The 24472-nt window shown below is 47.3% G+C and overlaps 1 protein-coding gene across 1 annotated transcript in view; it reads right to left on the minus strand.

Annotated features, from left to right (window-relative positions):
- Positions 1 to 3725: 3725 nt before the first annotated feature.
- Positions 3726 to 24472, minus strand: part of LOC144140011 (glucoside xylosyltransferase 1-like) — a 43568-nt gene continuing 22821 nt past the window's right edge. Inside the window, exons 4-5 of the mRNA XM_077672225.1 lie at positions 17264 to 17577; positions 3726 to 3914 (exon numbers count right to left, since the gene is read on the minus strand). Of these exons, the coding sequence (XP_077528351.1) occupies positions 3726 to 3914; positions 17264 to 17577 (503 nt within the window). The remainder of the gene's footprint in view (positions 3915 to 17263; positions 17578 to 24472) is intronic.

The following is a 24472-nucleotide window of genomic DNA, read 5'->3' on the forward strand; positions in this document are numbered from 1 at the left end:
CGCTAATTACCTGAAGCATACTGGCCTGTGACAGTTGAAACGTACGACGACTGTAATCGAAGTGACCAGAAGCTTGCTTGCTGTGAATGCATCTTGGGGGTCCTGTCCTCACTCTCACTTCTTTCCGTCACGGAGAAGCAAATGCAGCGGGTGGAACAGCGATGAAAGTTTCGGAAGAGCATGTAGAAGTTGAAAAGTTCTATGAAACTCTGAAGTTTCTTGACGTCTTATGGCACAGGAGCATGTAGAATGGCTGCCACCTTTGCGTGTGGCGCCCTCGCCAAGGTGTTCCTTGGTGGTGTGACACCATGTACCAGGTGACAACTCCCACGCCCGAAGAGACACTGTTAGTAGAGACTACGATGCCGGTGTTTGCTTGCGCTATCTCCACTGCGTCTTTTTGGTTGTTTCCATCGCTAGCGCAGTCTGGACGGCGTCGTCAAAAGTAAAATTTGCTTTTTTCAGCAGCCTTGTTTGTATCTCCGCATTATTGACGCTGCACACAGTACGGTCGTGGAGCATCTTTTCGAGTTCAGCACCGCAGTCGCAGTGCTTGAATAGGCTTTTTAGAGACGCGATGAAATTGCATACAGATTTTCCTTCCGCGAAACGCGATAATTGAAACGGAAACGCTGCGCGATCGCACACGTCTTCGGACAGAGCTGGTTTCAAGTAAATTGAAGAATTTCCCCGAGCAGCTCGTCATTCGGCTTTGTGGGCTTGGCAAAGTTGCGCAGCAGCGCATACATTTCTTGGCCGAGCAGCTAAAGATTACGGCTGTTCCCTTGTCTGGGGCGACATCATTCGCCAAGAAGAGTGCTTCGAGCCGGTTCACGTAACAGGGCCAGTCCTATTCGCCCCCCTCAAAGGGCTCCAGATTGCCGAAATTTGACGTGCTAGACAAAATTTTGTCGGAACCGCTCACTTGGCTCACTTGAAAACCTCTTTCACCTCATCGCCAGTTCTTATAAATCTTGATGGTCGGCCGGTAATATCAGGATGATTGAGCAGAATCAGGACGGTCGATCAAACTGAGGATGGCTGACCGGAGATCACCGAGTACAAAAGACAAATAGACCTACGAAGAAGGCCAGCAGGCCGACGACGGAAGAAGGAGGGAACACATACTTTCCGAGCCTAATATGGCATCTCTCGAGATTTACGGGCTTCATCTAACACTCTTCTTTATTAGCGAGCGCTGTCAAAACAGTGACTAAGCCAGGAGTTTCAATGTTTAAAGAGGGGATCCTTGAATCTGCTGTTTCCTAAAGCTTTATTTCCACGTTACGTTGCGTGAGCACAAGCGGCACACTGTACCATCCTAAAAACCGGCATCCGTTTGTGAAACCATCCCTGGTGTCTGATTGTATCCGGGGGCATTTTATTTTACGCACGGAGAAACGAAGTGTTCCTATTGATGAAAATACCACCAGGATGGCTTGGTGGGCTAGTTGGTGTAGCATCATAAAGGGTTAACAGCGCACAAAGAAGGCGACACACAAGGAAGCGAAGACAGGACAAGCGCTTATCCTGTCTTCACTTCCTTGTGTGTCGTCGTATTTGCGCTCTGTTAACCCTTTATTAAAATACCACCGCAACGTTTAAAACCTTTCGCTTGCATTGCGAAAGTTTGGTGGAATCCGGCAGAACCAGTTAAAGGCAGCCTAAAAATATTTTTGTGGTAGTGGGGTGGGGGGGGGTGTAAACTCTGGTAGAAACAAATCTGCAGAAATGCAGAGAATTGTGTAGTAATGCGTAGTATTCTTGTGCTGCTTTGTATATTTTATATAGTGCGCGTTCTTTGAAGCCTGGTATGACTGAGTAGCGAAAGAGGTTGGGGTATTTTATTCTTTATCAGTTTCCTTTTGTTTTGGTTTTCCCAAATTATATAAATAATGCAATTATAGCGACGAAGTCCCTTTACTTCGTTAATAATGTTTTCTTTTTCCGAAGAGGCAAAGTCTACAGTCAAACCCGGTTATGGTAAACTGGAATATGCACCGCAATTAGTTCGATATATCCAATAGTTAGATATAGCCGAACCCGTCTATACCGAAATTTTTTGTTCCGAGTTGGCAATACGCGGGACCTCCCTGCCATTCCCACGTAGAGAAACATACGCATAAATATTGTCATTAACTTTCACAAAACAATCAATTTATTGCATGCACTAAAGCTACTTTCCGCCTTAACTGCCTATTGAACAACAGGGCGGTGATTTTTGTTTCCCCTTTCGTGTTTGCGGTGACGACTTTTGCGCCAGTTCAAGTCCGTGTCTTTCAATATCGAAACAATATTGGCAGAGCACATCGACTGGCAAAAGCGCTTTATTAACCATCATAAAGCACGGAAGAGACTGAGGATCAGCCTTGTAACATTTACAGTCTCTTCGGTGCTTTGAGCTGCACCAGCTGCCATGAAATGATGCTGTCTCTGCCTGAGGAGCTCACAGTGACGGCAAAGTCATCGTTGACATGCAGGACATCTTCATTGGACACTCCTTTAAGAAGCATCTGGAACGTTGGCGAGCTCTTCGCGCCATTCACCGACGATGCCGTCTCAATCCGGACTGGCTGACTGGATGAGCTCCGTCGTGAATCCCGTGCGTCGGAAACAGTTACAGAAGGTGTCAAGCGTCACGTCGCTCCATGCGAGGCTTAACGTCTCAATTGTGGCCAATCAACATTTCAATCACCGCTCCGAGATCATGCAATTCGGTGGCAATTGTAGGCACGCCGAGTTCAATATATCCGATGTGAACTTCGTTATAGGGAATATGTTTCTCATGCATTTTCGTAACAATTTTGCTTTTGTTCTATAGATAGCATAATTCAGTCTATCCGGTTTTTTTATAGTCGGGTTTGACTGTAGTACAAGGTTGGACCGTTTTTGTTTGTTTTATCCGTATTTTCAACGTTCTTCTGCGGAATGTTTTTGTTTATTTTGTTTATCACGACTGCTATTCTGCAATGATTTCTGCTTTTAGAAAAAGAGACTTCGATGCAGTTATTTTGATACACTGAAACAATGTAGCGTTCAAAAATATCGCGTTGCATTAGAACTTATGCGCGTTCAGGAAACAGTAACGAAGCAAACACAGCAGGCTTTATGTCAATATGGTGCTTACCTCTTCTTTTAAAACGTTACACAGCATGACACTTGGCGAACGACGACACAGAAGATCAGTGTGGTGTGGTCCCTAACAGGGAACCTATTTTCATCATCAAATGCACAGAAGATACACGAGAATTAAAAATAAACCAAAAAGATCGAAAACGCCAAAACAATTCGTTAGAACGACGTAATATCACAGACACACAAATTCATAAATTTTTATGAGAATAAATACATCTCTGTAGATACAGTGCGAGGACGATTGAAAAGTTCGTTTGTTTTAGATGAGTTGTGATCTACACGCTATACAAAAACATTTTGGTATAGTTTTGCAGGAGTGTAACGTAACGATATTCGCTATTGTCAATAAAACTGGGTTAACGAACTTCGACACCAACGTAAAAGCATCGGTTGCTTCCCGCCAACCAGGCAGAAGACCATAAACAGTGAAAGCTCGCAAGATGCCGTGTCGTTTGTGTATCGGCAAAATACAAAATTTTCCTCCTAAGATAGTTTCTCGAGACAATAGATTAGCAAGTACTTGACACTCAAAAACAAAAAAATTGGTGTTTTGATAACCTGTATATGTCAAGAATTCCTGTACAGTCACTTCAAAGTGAGGGCTTGTGGTGAACGAGGTATATAATTCTCTTCGAGTTGGCATCCACATGGCTGGCCGTTCGGCGCCACAGATCCAGCTGCTGCGTAAACTCTTTGACGCATCCCGTTTGTGTTGACTTCGCTAAACGGGCGTTCAATGGACTGATGAAGTTGTGTACCAGGCTTTCGCTGAAGTTGTACTGAAACGGACGCAATTTGGCTATAAGATAGCAGAAGTTCTCAAATAATGGTATCCTGCAAAAGTTTACCAGTTTTCACAAAACATGTTGAACTGCTTCATTGTACCTTCAAAATAAATGGCATATTTCTGGTACACCTGATTCTCACCGATTCTAGAAAGTCCATAGGAAATTATTGTTCTATTTATAGTTACAACATTGGTTATAAGAGCCGTCGATAACCAAACAGGTTTCAAGGCATAAAATACTCTACCACGATTAAAACATTACACGCAATAAACCAAACCTCCATTATACACTAAGATGTGCACGCACATGGAGCCACTCTCCTGTCAATAGAAAGCTATGTTTCAAAAATCAAAAAAGTTTATCTTGCAATTATATTTCTAAACAACGCAGCAGGCCGGCTTATTTGAAACAACGTTGTACCTTCCTGAGTTAACTGAAAATATATAAACTAGCTCACACATGCAGCGGGTAACCATGATGTCACATAACCGGATAATTTGACAGGTTTTAAATTACGAGCTGGTAATTTCAGAGCAAACATGCTAAAACAAAATTATTTTGGCAAATCCAATGTAGCGGTACCCCGTCCAAAGAATTAAGAACAGGGGCTTAGAATTAACCGAATTCGTCGCCTACGAAAGCCCTGCGTATCGATCTATGAGCGCAGAGGATTTTTAATCAAATTTAAGAATTTGTTTTAATTTTTTAGTTCAGCTGGTAACCAAATATATAAAACATCCGGTTATATTCTTCAGCGTTTCGTACAAAATGTTTCATGACATACGTACATATAGACACTCGCTGCCCTAGTACCTTGCAAAAACTTTTAATGCCGTCTAAAATGCGTTATTCGTCGAGCATTTTTTCGTATCATATGAAAGTACTCCGCACCACATTTGTGAGGAAGTTTTTTCCAACTAGACAAAGACCTTTGTTCGTTTATTTTCGTAATTCAGCAATAAAGCACACATGGCGATTATCTCCTAAATTTAAAATGGAATTTGCTGTTAACGCAATAGAAATCTATTTGACTCATTGCGAGGGTTGTACACCTGTACAAACAAGCGAATAATAAAATTGCACACGCAAGGTACCACCGAGCCACCGCTCAAAGCTGTTGTGTGAAGCGTACAAATAAAATTGAGGATAATGATGATTATGAAGGTTTTGTACCTCTACACTGCCTGAGTGATGCGGATTCGTGAATTTCTGCACTCATGGCATCATTTCCACTTCAATGTGTGATTTCGCTTTTGAATTCAAACTTAGATACGGTTGCGGATAAAATATTTGTTCCAGAAATTGGCTCTTGGTTGTTAGTGCTTGTAATTACCAATTTAACAATTACGAAGTATACCTCAAGAATTTCCAACTTCGCCAAATATTGTTACCAAATTACTAAATTTACAAAATTCACCATATTTACTCTACCAAATTACCATATTTACCAAGTACTCGTAATTACCAAGTACTTAGTAATTATCAGCTAGCCCAGCCTGAAGCTTTACGATGTTTACGAAAACTATGTTTTCCCAGCTGTCATTTTGGTCGGTTAAGGTTTTTGTACTTTCATGTAACATAAAATGCTGCAGTAATTAATGGGGTTTTCTGAATCACGTAGAGCTATTACGAAAGGAAGGTTTAAAAAATATTGTTACGTGGCAAAAACACGTATATTTGAAGCTATTCATAAGTGATAATAAGCTGGGAAGCGCTGGATTAAGCAGCAGCGTAAGTCTGGGGCCAAGCGTCGTCGTTCTCGTCGTCTTCCATCAGCGGCGCAGCGCCCACCGCATTTTTGGCTCGAACAGGGATTGCTCCGTCACATGGCCCCCGGGTGGTAGAGGCACCATCTCGGTGCTGTCTAAAGAGAACCGGTTGGAGCCTGATGTGGCTTGAGGCGGGCGACGTGGACAATACTGGTAGGCGGAACAGTAGAGGACGAGGCCCCAGTAGAGATGGTAGAAGGCTGTCGGCGTCTTTATGCAAGCGACCTAACTTAAAGGCGAAGGAAAACGTATATCCCTGCAGACGTAATGCCCAGCGACCAAGCCGTCCGATTGGGTCTTTCAAGTTGGTAAGCCAGTACAGTGCATGGTGGTCTGTGATGACTGTAAAATGTCTCCCGTAAAACTAGGGGCGACATTTTGCGAGGGCCCAGACAAGAGCAAGGCATTCACGCTCTGTAATTGAATAATTGCTCTCGGTCTTTGAGAGCAAAGGGCTGGCGTACGAATCACGCTGTTTTGACCGCCTTGCGATTGGGCCAATACAGCACCGATACCATGGCCGCTTGTGTCGGTACGCACTTCGGTGGGAGCGGAAGCGTCGAAGTGACCCAAAATTGGCGATGAAATCAGGAGGGAAGACAGAGTTCTGAATGCTTGGGCTTGATCGGGACCCCACTGTCTGGTTCGGTGGGACAATAATAATTACAAGAGAAGAACTTTGGAAACGAGACTAGGTTTTATAATACCCGGAACTCACATAAGGACACACATAACAAACAGAGACCACTAAAGAATAAGAGGGAACAAACCAAAGCTAGAGAACAAGGTAGAAATTAGCGAGAATGCGGCATAGCAAACGGGAAAGAGTTCAAGAAGCGCGAAACAGTCAAGGTCCGGGAATGCAGGGCGAGCGCACAGTAATGTTTCGCTGCGGGGACGGGGTTCTCCTACCTCACGTCCCAGTAGTGGTGTTGCGGTTTTGAAACGTCCAGGTGATGTCGTGGCGGCGGTAGTAAAGCGCACTCCCAGCTCCCGTCACCGTTGTGGCGAACGCAGCAGTCTTGGGTCGCTGTCTCCCACCGACGCACGGGGAGACACCTTCCTGGCGGAGAAGAAGTCTTGGTGGCTGCAGTGGTGGACGACCTCCTGGGGCACGGCACGGGTCCGGTCGCCCGACCGCCGCGCATCCCTGTCACGCCGCACTCCCGGTGTTCCTCTTCGGCCGCTTCTCCCCCCAGCTGCTGTCGTTGGCCGCTTCCGATTGGCTGGCCCGTGAAAGCGGGATAGCTGTCCCCGGAAGACGATGATGATGGCGCCGTCGGGATGTTTGGAACGTACCCCGTATAGCACATCGTCGTTATCGTCATCATTTTGCAGTTCACTTCGTGACACCCACCTAAAGGTGGCACCGTTCTTCAAAAGGTCCTTGAGAGGACGAGCTACGTGGGCAAACTTTTCTATCAAACAGAAAAAATAGGAGCAAAGTCCGACAAAACTGTGGACATCGTGAGTGGAGCGTGGCACGGGGAACTCAGTGACGGCTCGAACTTTTTTGGGGTCGGGATGAACTCCAGAGGCGTCGACAAGGTGCCTAAGAATTGTTATCTGGCGGTGGCCAAAGTGACACTTCTTTGAATTTAGTTGGAGGCCAGCGCGCCGAAACATTTTAAGGATATCCGACCGGTGCTCCACGTGTGTATCAACTGTGGGTGAGAAGACGATGACGTCGGCTAGATAACAAAAGCGTGTGCTCCACTTAAAACCGCGCAAAAGAACGTACATCATTCTCTCAAATGTGGCTGGAGCATTTAAGAGGCGAAACGGCATACCCATGATTTGGGAAAGGGCATCAGTGGTCACGAATGCAGTCTTTTCGCGGTCTTTCTCATCAACGGCTATCTGCCAGTAACCAGATCTGATGTCAATCGACTACAAGCATCTTGCACCATGCAGGCAGTCGAGAGCGCCGTAAGTGCGCAGAAAGGGAGAGACATCTTTTCTTGTGATCTTGTTTAAATGACAATAATCATTGTAAAAACCCCACGTACCATCTTTCTCTTGACGAAAACAACAGGAGATGCCCACGGTGTAGAAGGCGGTTAAATGATTTCCTTGCTGATCATTTTCTCGACCTCTTGTTTGATTGCGAGGCGTTCAGCATGAGATACGCGATATGGCCATCTGAGTACAGGTGCTGCATCACCAGTGATTACGCAGTATGTCAGAGCGTGTTGTACTCAGTGGACGGTTGCCTTTAAAAAAGATGTCTTTATAGGATGTCCAGAGATAGCGAAGAGCGTCGGCGTCCACTTGCGGAAGATCGGGTGTGGTCATCGCTGCGACTTCATTCGCTGGGAGTGATGACTGCACGGTGGAACACAAACAAGGAGTCACGGCCTCCAATGGGGTAGTTTCCAAAGTGCACAGCGTTGAAAGTGCCATTCCTTTTGTAAAACTTCAGAGAAGGAACCGAAGTTAAGGAGCGGGAGACAGGTCTTGTTGTCAACAATAGTTCCTATATTATGAGGCATAGTGACATTCCGTTTCAAAAGTACATCCAGAATAGGTGAAACGACGTAGTCGCCGTTCGCAACCGGGGAGAACGGGGATAAGGAGATGTAGCTAACCGCTTTTGGTGGCAAACGAACGTGTTCGGTGTTGCAACAGCGCAGCTGGGGTGCGTGGGAAGAAGGACAAAAAGGAAATTGGAGGCGGAGGAGTCCAGTAGAACAGTCGATGAGAGCGGCATGCTCAGACAGAAAATCATAGCCCAGAATGAGATCATGAGGACAGTGTTCGAGTACGGTAAACATAACAACTGTTTCTTGGCCAGCGATCCGTATGCGAGCTGTGCACATTCCGACGACCGGAGGCGTGCTGTCGTCGGCGACTCGAACTACACGTAACGCGGGCGGCGTAAGGACTTTGTGGAGACGGCGGCGAAGGCTCAAACTTATGAAGGAAATCTGGGCACCGGTGTCAATAATTGCGCTTACTACAACTCCATCTACAAAGACTTCAAGTAAATTGTCCATAGTCGGCAAAGTCAGTAGACGATTTCCGGGCCGGGTCGTTGATGCAGCGTCACCTCGTTGAGCTGCATGACCGAAGAGGGTCGAGAGTATTCGGCCATGGGGGTACGGCGGCGAGGCTGCGATCGGTACTGGTGGCGTTGCGGCGAGGGCGATCGGCTGAATCTGGTGCTGGGACTGTTAAAGTTGGGTTGGTTTAGGTCCGTGCTGGAAGAGACGCAGTTCTGCAGGTCATTGGAGTAGCCAGATGGTGGTCGGGCACTGCAGTTGGCGTAGCCGTTGCGGAAGGACGGGATAGTGTGGTTGCTACAGTACCGGTCAATGTGGCCGGCTCCAGAGCAACTGCAACAAATCGGTTTGTCGTCCGGGGTACGCCACTCAGCAGGGTTCCGGCGGGGGTAGCGTGGAGGAGGATAGTCGATGTGGGGACCTGGAGACCTAAGATGTTGTCGGAACGTAGAGCCAATCACGCACACAGGGTGAAGCCCCAGGTGTGCAATTTCGTCGCGTAAAATGGCTTTCATGACGGAAACGGTGTGGAGCTCGTTCCGATCTAGCACGTATGGCACCGCTGGAGTAGGGGCCATAGCCTCGAGTTCCCGGCGCACAATTTTCGTTATATCAGCTGACGGCGGAACGGGATCTTGTAGGCGGGAAAGACGGGCTGATGGACTTCCATTTTCACGAGGAAGATGTGGCTGCTATGTGCGGAAGTCTTGTGAAGTTGTGGGCGATAAGTCGTGATTTTGCCTCTTCAAATCGGCAACATTCCTTAATGATGAACTGCACAGTGGCACAGTCTTCGCACATAAAAAGGTGGAATGAGTAATCCACAATATCCTTCAGTATGTGGCCTACTTTATCCGACTCCGCCATGGTGCTGTCAGCCTTCAAGCAAAGTGCCAAGACATCCTGGGTTTAGGCGACGTAAGATTCGGTCGACGTCTGGGCGCGCTATGCGAGCTCCTTTCGGGCAGCAAGCTGATGGCCAAGCGGCTTTCCCAATACCTCTCGCAGCTTCGTTTTGAACACCGCCAAACTGGTCATTTCCGCCTCGTGCGTCTCAAACCACTTGCGTGCGGGACTTTCCTCTTTCAAAGTATAAGATCGCATTCCCCAGCATGATGTTGTGAGCGCTGACATGCTCAAACAGACTGAGCCAGTCGTCAACATCAACGTCGTCTGTCCCGGTAAACAGGCCAGGCTCCCGGGGATGACACGATGAAGAGGGGTGTCGTCGGCGCGGTCGCCCCATCGGTAGGCATGGTTACACAACACAAAGAACGGAGCGTCTACTACGAAGCTCCGTGGTGGATGGAGCCCGCCCGGGCGAAGGTGCGGGATGAGGTGTTGACTCAACTCCGCAACCTCTACCAAGGGTGTTACGTGGCAAAAACACGTATATTTGCAGCTATTTACAAGTGAGAATAGGATTTGAAGTGCTAGATTAAGCAAAAGCGTGAGCCCTTGCCAAGTGTCGTCGTTCTCGTCGTCTTCCATCAGCGGCGCAGCGCACACCACATGGTTTGTCTCCAACAAGGATTGCACCGTCACAATATATTTTCGCACTCTGCGAACGCAACCAACGGCGTTGCTTATGAGCTTCTTCTGGCACTTGTGGCATCACTGCTAACTTGTATGGTGTGAGCAACACATTAACATCAATTTTGCTATCCCGCTAGGTCAACTGAACCCGCTGGCCCACAAAAGACTTCCTTTGGCTAAAATTTGAACCTGAGGAACTGAGCAAATCGTACGCAGGAATGCTCGTCGAGTTTTCATGGGTGAAGTTGTTAAAGGCTCTCGTAGCGAGATGGACAGAGGGAGTTTTTTTTTAACCAACATCGGTTCAGACTAACGAACTACAGATCGTCTCTCCTATATGATATACTCTGATGTAGTGTATTTTTAATGTGTCCTCGAAAGAGGAGGTAAAAGTCAGCAGGTTTGGTGAATGGGAAATACCAGCTGCATGGATGTCCGTAAGTCAGGTACTCTGGGTATATTCTAAGGACATATCATTAGGACATGTTGCTGGATGGGATATCCACCACAGTGTGTCCACGTTGATGGTTCACGGTTTTTTCTATTCAGAGGAGATGCGGTCTAAATGGGGTGCGTGTAGTGTGAGACAGCGGGTAAAGAGGCAATGAATAAAGCCGTACGCTTTGTCAAGCTACCTCAGGCAATGAAAGTCTGCAATAAATACGTCGTCAACTCCGTTCTGGTTTTCCGATTTATTAGGTTTTTTACACTTCTAAGTGTTGAAAGCTGTTATTATTCTCGCTGTATCCTTCACGCCACTTTGCTGACCTCGGTCATGACAATTTTTTTGCGGTCCGACCTGCCTAAATTAGTATATGGCTAACAGGATAACATTGCAGATTGAAAGAACCCTTCAAAGAGCTTGCGAAACAGGGTGACGTAAATACGATAGTGGCTGTCGTCGCTGCAAACAACGTAATAAAGGCAAAAATCTAATCCACACACAACCGACAAGACGAGCTAGTCTTGTCGGCTAAACGTACAGCCAAGTACCTTCCTAGAAGACTTCTGATTTCATTCAGCTGGGTAAGGAACACAATTCCTTGTTTATGTTTAGTGAAATTCTAGAATTTTGAGCCATCTGCAAAAAACAGCACAAAATAAATCAAAGGCTCCAGTCGGTGCCTCCACACCAACTACAGTAAAGACCTGACAAGTGCACAATGTATTTTATCCTGGGTCAGCGTTCGAAATCACAATCCTAACCCATTCCTCAAACGTAATCTTCTGTTTATTCCCGCACCGTCTTTACATCGTAAACACACTAGCCGTTCACTAAGTTTAGCATTCCGGAACTGGCAGTGAGGCGGGATAGTCGCCATCAGTTAATAGGTTGCGAAGATGGTAAGGGAGAAACGACCCCTTTAAAGGGACACTAAAGTGATTTGTGAACATTGCGGGATTACTAGCGCACATTGTAGGCCGGAGTCCATAGGCCGTGTCTCGACCACTCTGGGTGCGTTTACGCGAATTTATTTAGTAGAAAAAGTCATTCGAAAATGCTGTCCTCCTCTCTGCGTCCTCGTTCATTTTCTGTGGCATTTTCGTGTGACGTCAGGAGGAGATGACTTGGCTTGACTGCGCTACTGCACGGCTCGCCTGCCTTCCGACAGAGTCGGTTGACCCAGCGTTTAGTCCGCCGGCCGCCGACGAGTCATTCCAATTTGTTCGCTCAGTTGAAACTAAGCCACGATATGTTTGTGAATGCAAGAATGTGCCTCTGTTTACTTTGTTAGTTTGTACACTGTATCAGGCTCCAAGTAAAGGCCGCTCCACACAAGCGCTGCAAAAGTGCACACGCGACGTTTCGTTTGACTGGTAGGCTAGTAGAAAATCTAAGGCCACTTGAAGGCAGGAGAATAGTCAGCGAGGTGAATATAAGTACTACGGAAATAAAATAACTGAAACTTTTACCGTACAGCTCAAAATCAGGCAGTAGGAAGCAATTTCTTGCGCTGGGTGAACAAGCACAGTGGTCAGCAGCACGACCACATATCTCCGAACGCTTTACCACATAATAAATGCAATTGCTAGACGTTAGATATTGCGGAACCTCGGGGGTAGCTTATTGCACGAGCGCTATACAACAAATAGTCCCCCAAGCTGCTTGAAATGCTATAACTAAATAAAAGTGTAAACTGGTTTTACATTATATACCTTATATTTCCAGTGCTGGCAGCGCTGGCTCGTGGCCGAGTGGTCTGGACCGCTGGGTACGTTATTTTGCAAGTCCAAGGTTCGAATACCCGAGGGCACATGCTTTTTTTTGTAAGTTGACTTTTTCGTTTCCGGCCGATGTTTTCTATGCTGAGTTCACCGTTTTTGGGCCGTAACGTTCACTGCTCCACGAACTAGTTCACAGAAAGCGCGCAGGCTGACACTGACGCGCTAGCGAGTTCTCGTTGGCGCGCTGTTGCCATAAGCACCGACTGCTTGCGGGCAGTGGGCACAGGCCAGGATCAACAGACCCTTGGCATGGTGCGAACACGCTTTTTACAATACAGGCATGAGTGAGGCAAGCTCCCAATATGCGGGAAAAGCGGATGGCATTGAGCGTCTACAGTGACGCGGAGGGCGTTCACCCACTGAGTAGGCTTCTCCTAGTGATTGATACGATTCCAAGCCGTTCTGGAAGGCTTATCTTAGCCTTTTACAGCCGACAACATGACAAAAGCGTGGTATGGCGATTATTGAGATATCAAGAATGCCCATCCAACCATAACGTCGCATGTCAAGCATCTTGTTTTACAGAACCAAAACCGAAACTTGTTTAAATGCTCATATTGGACATGGTCAAATCACGGTGCATCTCCTCCCGTCTTCACAGCCTTTAGTTGGTGCGGCCGCCGCAGAACGCGCAAGGTAGTTTTTCTTCTTCCGCGCTTTATAAAATAATTTCGGACTTATGAACCGGATGAACGATGAAAAGTGTGTTATTTGTGCCAGTCAACGCAGTGCAAGCAAAAACGGGAGCTTAACAAATTCACTTCAGTGTCCCTTTAAAAGGCCTGTAGATGACAACAAATGATCTAGAACGTTGACTACGCATCAGCTAATTCGGTTAGATAATTAGTGTTTTGAACACGCTGAAGTGTCCTGCTAAGCACGTTCTTCTGATGCAAGAAAAAGCAGCCCCATAGCACCAAAACACTGTAAGCACCAAGGGAAGAGTCCCAGCATCGGTTCTGTCTCCTTTCTTGACCATGTTCCTAGTTCGCGCTTCAGTTTCCGTGATGCGTGGAACTTGAGTGGAACTGCTCTATTTTTTGAATAGCAGAAATATCTGTACTAAGAAAACGTTCACGGAACATCTAAATAATCTCCGACAATCGCCAAAACAGAGCAGTCCACGAAACTTTTCAGCGTAGCAGTCAGCAAACGCCACAGTTCATCTGCTTCCCGCAGTATTGATGGCAGACTTTTTACGCTCTTCGAGGCAGGTATATCTTAATCTTAATGTTAGCAAGTAAAATTAGCCAACTGTTTACGATGACACCTGTGAATCGGGCAAGTTAAATTACGCAAAGTTAAGGATTTGCATAGTCGAAAAGATTCTTTCAAAATAATGAAGGTTAGCCGCATATATTTTATTAGAAAAGTCTTTTTGTTTATTATAAATATGCGCTGATGGGGTTAAAACTACGAAATGTTGCAATGCGTGGCAATTATTTATTCATTTATTTCAATTATTTCAATTCAATTATTTATATTATATCTAAGACGTAGGCTCCCTGGTTTGCAGGACGGTTGTGGTTTTCGTTCTCTCCAGGAGCACGGTATGCGAGTTGTTCAAGTACTTTTTGGTCTGATGCCTCTTTCCCTTCCATTCAATGGTAGGGGGTTTCCATGTCATGTAGTGAACTTTGTTCACTGTGGGAGTTGCAATTGTTTCCAATGCGTGTAGGTATTCTGTCTGCAACCAGCAGTTCACTGGCCTATTGAGTGTCTGTGATCATGTTTATGTTTTTATTTGACAGACCGGCTAAACAAATTCCAAAAAATGGCTCTAATTCACACTCTTTTCATTCATGTGTGCGGCAGGCTCATGCAGTCAAAGAAATGCCTGTGTAGCTGAGAGCGACATTTGTTCCTTTTGTACTTTTATACATGTGTGCGTCCGTGCACACGGTGTTTTCATGGTATGCACACTCTCTCCGAAGAAGTTGATCCTGGCTTTTCGCCTCAGCAGGCTGATGCAGTCACATAACTGCCCGTGTAGCTCAGAGCGACAGTGGGTCCTTTTGTACTTTTGTACACTTCTGCGTCGGTGCACACTGTGGTTTCATGATTTGGAAACTCTCATCTGAAGAAGTTGATCCTGGCTTTTCCCCTGTGTTTTTGTAGGTTTGAATGCATGTCAGTTGGTTGGAGAGAGACCTTACGGGGCGTCACTGGATCGGCGATATGTAAACCATGGCGTCCAGTCGTTTCTATTCCCGGGAGCTGCCTATCTTACCTACGATGGCCCGTGCTATTTGTTTCTTCCAGCCGCCTCCTTCGCGCGAGGAGAGTGGCTTCTCTGGTTTCTTCAACCGCGTTATAAACAGTACATTTGAGAATCATTTAGGTGACCGTGTAAATTGGGATCATAAAGATTGCCTTATGCGCTGCCCTGATTGCGGTGTTTAGTTAGTTTGTTTCAGCATGGGTAAGTTTTTTGGTGCGGCTGGATGTACGATATCCAGGTCATAATCAGTGCTTGCATCAGCCTTATCATTTCTTCTTTCATTCTATTTTATTGGTTAGTTTTACCAATGTAAGCCAATTATATAAAGCATTTCTGTTTTTTGGCGGTTGCGAAATCGGCTGTGCCGCTTCTCAGTAGGGCCATGCCAAAGCATTGTCACGTGACGGTTCTCTAGGATGAATTCCTTACATATCTGCGGGTGATGTTTTACTTCACCATGTGGGACCATCCATCATTTGTAGAAGGAGCTTGCGGTAAAACAGAGCCATTGGAAACACGAGAAGAAAATTGAATATCATTGTAGATAAAGCGCTATATAGTCTTTCTTTTGTTTATTAGGACACAACTTAGATCCTTTCTGCTCGCACTCTAGGCCTTCATTGGTGTTGCAGAGACTGACGTTAATCTTTCACACTTCTTGGGTTACTTGACACCATGTGGGTGCCGGCACCGTGCCTACAATGGCCAGCGTCAGTACCAGGCACGGCTGGCAACCCTGTCTGGCAATCATGGCACCACCGACCGGATTTATATCCAACTCTATTCCACAGACGCGGCGCTTGCTTAAATCACGTATCCCACCTTTCGCATCCACCGTATTATCATTGTGCCTTTTGTAGTCTCCAAGTGCCGCTGCGCAATATTCCAGATTCAGGCATGCCCTGGTATCCGGCTTCCTGAGTTATAGCTTAGGTTGGCAGCCATGACGTATTTCCGAGGGCGCTTGATGAGCAAGGCCCATAAAAGTCGGCTGGCACCCACGGAAAAATCGAAAATCAGCCTAATACCGTGATCGGGTAAATGTCCTACGCCATTCTACTCGGGCATCTCGTAGGTGATGAGACATAATATACCAGTTGCTGCCACACAGAACACCGTGATAAGATACCGCGCTGACACAGTGACAAAGAGCATGGGCAGCCAAGTCAATCCAACCAAAGCGGCGAGGTGTCCTATTCCACTGCTGTGCAGCACTGCGGAAGCCATTTAAAAAAAAAGTACTAGGAATTTGAAAAACTTGCATAAAAATTTTTACTTGACTACAAGCGATAAGTATTTGCAGACACTCATTTATCAACCCAGTATACCTCATCGCCGTTTACTACACTTCAAAATATCTCATAAATAACTTGAGCTTCGAAAATCTAAGAATTGGCTAAATTTACTGCGCCACCTAATACGCAATGTTTACCGCAACTGCGAATGCTTAGTGAGTAGAAAAAATGCCCAGTTCAGTGATTTAGGGGCAAAATAGAAGACCACCTGGAATTTGCCGATTTCTTTATTGGGCGAAATGTTTGATAAATGATTTTTTCGTCAACATCCGAAGTGCCCGCCGCTAGTTCAGCCAGGACTCCCCATGACCACGTATGCGGCTGTCATCACAGCTTGCCGGGTTTTCATGAGCTGTCGACAATTCGCAGTTTCCTTTCAGTGTTATAATTTACTAAATATGCAAAGAAGCTCTAACAGCGCACTGAAATGATGTATCCAGGGTACTCTTTGTGGTTAAATGGTGCATTTCGACCCTTGCGATGCGATGAGATTAGTTAGCGGAAGTCTCAAGAGAGTTTTTTTCGTAACAGGCCGCAGAACCGTAAACGCTTGCGCACGTCAAGTTGCCGCTTCACAATATGTTTATATTTTTTAAGGGACATATCGATTGATCATTGTTAACGCACAAGTTGTACCAGTTAAACTTTCTAGGAAAAAAAGCGCGCAACTTAACCCACTCGACATCAAAGTGTGCCTTCACTCGCGACATCAGAACAAAAGCCTGCAAGCTGCTGGGAACAAAACTGGAATTTTCAAGGCAATTTTTTCCGTAATATGACAGGTACACCTGCGCGAAGGATAACACTATGGACCTCGCATGCTCTACTTTAGTATGGCATGGTCACTAGCATTTGCAACTGCGTTTAATTTCACCAAAACTTTATTTCGAATTCTCCCTTTCTTGTCTCTTTAGAACAATGTAGCTAAACATACTACATAATTCATATCCAGTTTTCGTTTTAGCAAATCCTGGCATTTGTTATTTCCAACCAATAGTATGAGGTACTGGGGGTCGTCGCAAACGATTACGACATGCCTTGCTGTCAACACGAACAGGAACTCGCACTACTGAACGAGAACTCAAAACTTATGAAACATGCCCGACGTAGACCGATCATTACAGTTCGTTAAGTGTCATTTTTGTCGAAATACTAAAAACGAACTAAGAAACGACGAGGTATTGGTTATGCCAGAAGTCCTATGTTGAAAAACTGTACTGAGAAGTTCCAATAGACAGCTGCCAGACAATATCGGCCCTGTAAAACTTCTGCATCGGTTTTATGTCCTCACCTTTCTCATGGCTGCGTGTAACGCAGAAAATGCTGGCTCCAAATGTTTGATGAACATTCTGCGTGTGCCATGCACAGCAGCCACGGGTCCATCAGTGCACAGAGCAGTGCCGTTGCAGTGCTCGGCACGGTAATTCCATCGGCAGGTGAAGGTGAATATTCCTTCCGGATGGCGGGTGAAGAGGATGTTGAGCAGGTCCTGGTCAGCCAAAGGTATTTGTCCCTCGAACTCTCTCTTCAGCTTCACCAGGCGCCGCTCGATGCCGAAGGCGCGCATGCGTGTCAGATTCATCATCAGAAGGCCAGCGTTCAATCCTGCGAGGATGAGATTATAAATTCAGTTCCTTGAGACCTTCACTCTATTTCGTCTTCTGAAGGTAAAAAACTTCTAGGGAGTCAGAATACACGATGACTAAAAAGAAAACGCTGGGGGAAAGGAAGTTGTCTGAAAGATGTCGAGCGCGCAACGCTAATTGACGTTTTCGTTTCAACAGCGGAGCTGTTTAGACTTGGGCTATTTCCCTGCTGATTGTTACAGAGAACTATAATCATCAGAGAAGTGGAGAAGAAGAAAATGTTAGGCTAAGAAGTGTGAGGCAAAGTGGCGAGGAGGTGAGGAGCACACAAGCAGGTGCTGGAAATGCGCGCCTCAAAAAAATGTGGTTAGGGAGGTCCCCGGAGTCGAACCCGGGGGCTCTACGTCCTGAAACTGGCCACCAAACTACTCCGCCACCCCAAGGGCATCGGGATGGTGCAGTGGGTGGCGCTACGGCGGGGAACAATATGGAAAAAGAAAAGTTGCGTTGTCACGCAGTGCGCTACACCTACAAGAAAAAAACGCGTGATAGAAATTTGCAGAAATATTACAGCCAAATATGTTTATTTTGAAGCACAAAAAATAAATAAACCTAACAACAAATTAGGCGCACATAGCGTTCAAAAGTCGTTCCATCTCGCTTTCCCAGGTTGCCTCATTATAAGACGGGAAGGCAAATGCACACACGGTTTGCGAAATTTGGACAGAAATAATAAAAGAACCGATAAAGCGATATCGTAACACCCCCACATAAGCATAACAGAAAACAATTAAAATACTGCCGCCACAAGAAATAAAAGATAAAAGATTCGGCCACTTCCGCTATAGGGATGCGAAGCAGCGGAGCAGGTGTTTGTGTGGTGGTGGTGGTGCACGTGACTTTTTTTCGGTCTCCCCTTAAGAAAAAGATGGATAAAAAGCTAGGATTTTCGAATGCAAACTAAGTTAAATCAAAGTCCACAGTCCACCCTCTTCAGTCCCAAGTAGAAACTGCCAAAGTCTAAATCCAAAGCTCGAAGCCAACGCCTGTGCTACGAACCCCAAAAAAATGCTGCGCTCCCCTAATTTGATGATAGCGCAATAGGATAGACGCTGGTTTTATTACTTCAACTCAGCCGAACCAAACCCAACGCTCGCGCTGCGAACCCGAAGAAAATGCTTTGCGGCACGACTGCAAAGATAGCTAGCGCAATCGTATAATTTGCGGCTTCATAATGCGTGAGACGCAGGTTTGATTCCTGCCACTGGAAGTGTTTTCTTGGGGCGCCACCCCCCCACACCTGCTTGGGGACTTCTTTCCTTCTCGCCGCTTCTCTCCCGCTTCTTGACTTACCGTGTCCCCCTCTCCACAAACCCGATGATGATAGTTTTCTGTTAAAGATCGCGACGGGCAGAGCTAGAGCTGAAACAGCTCCGCTGCTAAAACTAGAGAGAAAAACGCTTCCTGTGGCCGGTATAGATCCTGGGTCCCTCGCCTTATGAAGCCAGTGTCTGTCCCATTGCGCTATCGTTGCATTCAAATTCGAGACGCACATCATTTTCTTGTGGGTTCGTAGCACAGGGGCTGGCTTCGAAATTTGGCAGTTTGAATTTTGTTCAATTTTGGACATTAGGACAGTGGATTGCTGACTGTGATTTGAGTCAGTTTTGCTGAAGAAGGTTTCGCGTTTTAGCCACGTTTCTCTTAAGAAAGGGGCGGAACTAAGAAAATCCAAGCGAAAGGTAGTGAATACCACCAGCTCCGCTGTTGCCTCAGTATTTGCATCTCAATTACGAATGTGCCCGAATTCTTTTTAAGGCTTATCATCATGAAACATATCAACTCATCAAAAAATGTAGCACTCAGTCCTGTTAGTGTAAAAGAAACTTTCACGGGAAATATTTCAAGAAAGCTTAGCTGAAATTCACTTAAACTGTGTGGGCATGGGTGCAAAGCTCCTGGCTTCTGATCTCAACGACAGCCACCGAACACTTTACGGCAGCGAGTATGGTTATATTTATATTTACTGTACTAAAGATTCAGTAAAAAAGAGCAAGTTTTCATCCATCCCAACATCATCACTCCGGAGTTCTGAACGACCGACACCGGATAACTGATTAGCTCAATGTTGCTCCACCAAAGCCCTACATTTTCACTCACGCAAGGGAATTTTGGTTGGCGCTAAAAACCGGGCAATTTCACTTGGGTACAGCGACATTTTAGAGATCGCTTCTATTACTAAAATTGAGTCACCAAACCTACTATGCTAAAGGAACATTTCATGGTCCTATGATAACTTGCGTTTTTTTAGAGAACTACAGTAACAGCAGCCAAGAGCATGCATAAATGTACTGATTTCTTTGAGTCATTGACATTCACACATTTACATATTCCACGTATAACTTGCTGTAAGGTGTCACCTGAAGCACGAATGATGTAGGTGTTAGAATGGCGCTCAAATTTTATTCTAACTGATAAATGGACTTCAGTTCAATCTCGAGGCCGAGCTCGAGAAAACGCTGTATTGCTTGCACAGAAGTACAGTGATGTTGTTTTGATGTTTTCTCATCCAAACGTGTACAAATGTTTCTATGTATTAACAACTCGGCTACAACCCCTTTCATTGGGGTTAGCAGTATTACTAAATAAAAAAAATAAATATTTATTATATCTGAAAGTGGTGAAAGTAAAAGAAAACTTTTTTATGTGGCGCACAAGCATTTCACCATACAAACCAATTTTCGACCTTTTGCTTGCTGGTTAAAGTTGCCTAAACCACATAAAAAATTCTCGTATCTTTCATTGATCATTTGCACTAAACTCGGAAGAGTACCATAGGCAGTGAAGTCGTCCCAAAGTGCGCATACAGACAATTGTAGCATACGCCTACGGTGGCAAACGGAAGAGTCGATGGCTCAGGTAACATATTGCCGCGAACCATACATTGGGTTTGTTTATTTGTGTTTTGCTTTTACCGCCCGGCTGCGCCGGTCTGTGTTATCTCTGCGCCAAGGGAAGCGCGTGTTCCATTCTTTCTTTCTGTGCCGCATGTGTTATCTGTTGTGATAGGGAGAACATTCCGATCTAACGTGAACAGCCCAGAATAATCTTCTTGGATCTACTATGTTCTCGATGCGAATCGACGTTTCGAGAACCACGCGCGCCGAAAGATAAAAAGCCTGCAGTACGGACGCCGGGGCATTCGATTCTGCGACGCTCGCTGACGCAAGTCACTTTGTTGACCGCTGCTTCGCCGCCTCTGTATTCTTTTGAGTTGTTAGGGGAGCACAAGTTCGCTCCAATAAACTTGTTTCTCCTGCAAGACAACTGCGTCGTCCTTGGCTTCGTGACATCTGGTGGAGGTGCTGGGTACGCACCCTTCATGCCCACTACAACCTCGAGAAGCCGCCAAGCCAGTCCAACAAGAGCCAGCCCCCGCCTGCAAGATTTACCACCCGAGTTCGGTTTGATGCCAGAAGGACCCAAGAGAAGGAACGCTGCAACCAACACCATGGTACAAGAAACAACGTCGCCAATCATGCTGCAGCAGCCCCGGGAACCGCCATCGTTCCGGGGAGCCCCCGCTGAAGACCCAGAGGAATGGTTGGAGAAGCTGGAGCGCGTGCGGATCTTCAACAGGTGGGACGATGAAGAAACCTTCCGGCATGTTTTCTTTTACTTGGAGGATGCAGCTCGAACTTGGTTTGAAAACCACGAGAGCGCCTTGACCGACTGGACGCAATTCAAAAGCGAGTTCCTTAAGACCTTCACGACCGTGGTGAGAAAAGAACGAGCTGCGATTTTACTGGAAACTCGAACGCAACACCCGAACGAAGGAGTCGTAATCTTCGTCGAGGAAATGAAGCGACTTTTTCGCCGTGCGGACCCAGGAATGACGGAGGAAAAGAAACTACGGTTTCTGATGCGAGGTGTGAAGCAAGAGCTCTTCGCGTGCCTTGTTCGCAACCCCCCCAAGACCGTGTCCGAATTCGCGTCTGAGGCCGCCGCGATGGAGAAGACGCTCGAAATCCGAACGAGGCAATACGACCGCCCAATCAATGCGCTGGTTTCGGAGACGATTGGTGCCAGCGCTATTAACTCCGGCTCACTACGCGACACTATCCGCGCAGTGGTAAGGGAGGAGCTGCGGAAACTTTTCCCGATGACGACACCAGAACCTCAAGTCACTTCACTGACCGACGTGATCCGGGAAGAAGTACAGCAGGCTTTGGAAACTTCTGTGCCGTCCGAAGCACCCCGCGAGCCCGAGGCTATGACCTACTCTGCGGCTGTTCGTCGACCCCGCCCTGCCCTAACACGCCGTCAAGAGGCCCCGCCGTACCGCCGCCCACTGTCACCCGCCCGACCCCCGGTAGCCCGAAACCAGACGCCGAGGAAGACGGACGTATGGCGAACTCCCGATAATCGTCCTCTGTGCTACCACTGCGGAGAGGCCGACCACATCTACCGTCGCTGCCCATACAAGAGACTCAGACTGCGTGGTTTCTCCGTCGACGCACCTCGCCCTCTCCCTGGCCAACGACCACGTGAGATCGACGAGTATCTATCTGAAACCAGCCGTGGCCCATCCCGTTTCAACCGCTCGCCATCGCCCTACCCGTACCAATCGCCGAACCACCGTAGCAATGCTGACTTCTCACGTGGATGGTCCCCCAGCCCACGCGGGGGAAACTAAAAGCAGCAACTTCGGGAGGTAAAGTTGCACAACGGCGGAAAAATGAAAACCCTCCAACGACGCAGCGACTCGCTGAAGACCATCATTCACGACATGCCCTCATCCCGACGACCCGACCCAGCCCTAACGAGACTCCTGAACACGACGACAGCTACACGGCGCGACGCGTACCCGACCTGACCGAGACGTCCGTTGAGAAGACGACGACAACGACGATGCACACTGCCCGACCGTCAACACGTACAAGCAGAGATACGACGCCCCGACGAACCCGAAACTCGAGGAAGACTGCTTCTGACGTCAAGGTGTCCATCGACGGCTTTGACGTAGTCGCCCTCGTAGACACGGGAGCTGACTATTCGGTAATGAGCGGACCATTTGCGTCTAAACTGACGAAAGTTATGACCAGATGGGACGGTCCGCACATACGCACAGCAGGAGGCCACCTCGTGACGCCAAGCGGAACGTGCACATCGCGCGTCACCATAGACGGCACAACGTACCCTGCGGCGTTCGTCATTCTGCCTAACTGCTCCCGCGACGTAATTCTTGGGATGGACTTTTTGATGGACAACGGTGCAATAATCGATCTGCAGACCAAGTCAATAACTTTTTCCCCCAATCACTCCATGACGCCGGAACCGAACCCCGAACGACGTGCTGCTGTAAGGATTGCCGATGATCATGTCACCCTGCCACCCCGCGCAAGCTTGATGGTCGCAGTCTACTGTGAAGATGCTGCTCCTGACGTCGACGCTATCGTAGACACTGATCAAAGGGTGCTTCTCGACCGTGGTGTGTCGGTCGCAAGAGGCATTGCGCGCTTCAAGGAACACCAATCCCACATTCTGGTTACTAATTTCACCGAGGAGTACCAGCATTTAAACAAGGGCGCGGCAATTGCATTCCTCGAAGAAGCGCAAGAAGCAAGTGACGTGATCGCGGTCGCCGACTTTGAACGCACACCCGTAGAAACCTTCAAGCTCCCGCAGCCCTTGCACGTGAATCCGGCGCTACCGCAAGAACAACGGAACAAATTATTGGCTTTGCTGCGCCGCTATAGCGAATGTTTTTCGTCGAGCGCAAAACTACGTCAGACCCCTCTAGCGAAGCACCGAATAATAACCGAAGATGGAGCCCGACCTACCCGACAGTCACCGTACCGCGTCTCTTCACACGAACGGGAAGCCATCCGGACTCAAGTCGACGACATGCTCAGCGACGACATTATACAGCCATCGAAAAGCCCCTGGGCTGCGCCCGTCGTACTCGTAAAGAAAAAAGACGGCACATTAAGGTTTTGTGTTGACTACCGGCGACTGAACAAAATCACGAAAAAGGACGTGTACCCCCTCCCCCGAATCGACGACGCCCTCGACCACCTCTGCCACGCGAAGTACTTCTCATCGATGGACCTGAAGACCGGCTACTGGCAAATTGAAGTGGACGAGAGAGACCGAGAGAAGACTGCATTTATAACCCCAGACGGCCTATACGAGTTCAAGGTGATGCCGTTTGGGCTGTGCACAGCACCAGCGACGTTTCAAAGAGTCATGGACACTGTGCTAGCTGGCCTTAAGTGGCACACCTGCCTCGTATACCTCGACGACGTAGTGGTATTCGCCCGGACTTTCGACGAACACCTTGCAAGGTTGGAGTCTGTACTCGAGGCAATTCGTACGTCGGGGTTGACGCTGAAGCCTGAAAAGTGCCGTTTCGCATACGAGGAACTCAAGTTCTTGGGCCACGTCGTCAACGCCGCGGGAGTCCTACCTGACCCGGCAAAAACTTCAGCTATCGCGAACTTCCCTAGGCCGAAAGACAAGAAGGGCGTGCGAAGATTTCTCGGGCTGTGCGCATACTACCGGCGCTTCGTCGCAAACTTCGCACGCATTGCAGAGCCACTCACGCGCTTGACGAAAGACAGCACCCCTTTCAGCTGGGAAAACGACCAAGAAAAAGCATTCTGCGATCTGCAAAAACACCTGCAAAGCCCGCCCGTGCTCGCTCATTTCGACGAAAATGCCGAAACGGAAATGCACACGGACGCCAGTGATATAGGCTTGGGTGCCGTCCTTGTCCAAAAGCAAAGCGGCTGCGAAAGGGTAATCGCCTATGCCAGCCGTGGTCTGTCGAAGGAGGAGAAAAACTATTCTGCCTCTGAGAAAGAGTGCCTGGCTATTATATGGGCGATTTCAAAATTTCGCCCATACGTGTA

The sequence above is a fragment of the Haemaphysalis longicornis genome, unplaced genomic scaffold, assembly GCF_048455015.1.
Source record: "Haemaphysalis longicornis isolate Haplotype H1 unplaced genomic scaffold, Haemaphysalis longicornis Haplotype H1 scaffold_5, whole genome shotgun sequence".
Classification (NCBI taxonomy): Eukaryota; Metazoa; Arthropoda; class Arachnida; order Ixodida; family Ixodidae; genus Haemaphysalis; species Haemaphysalis longicornis.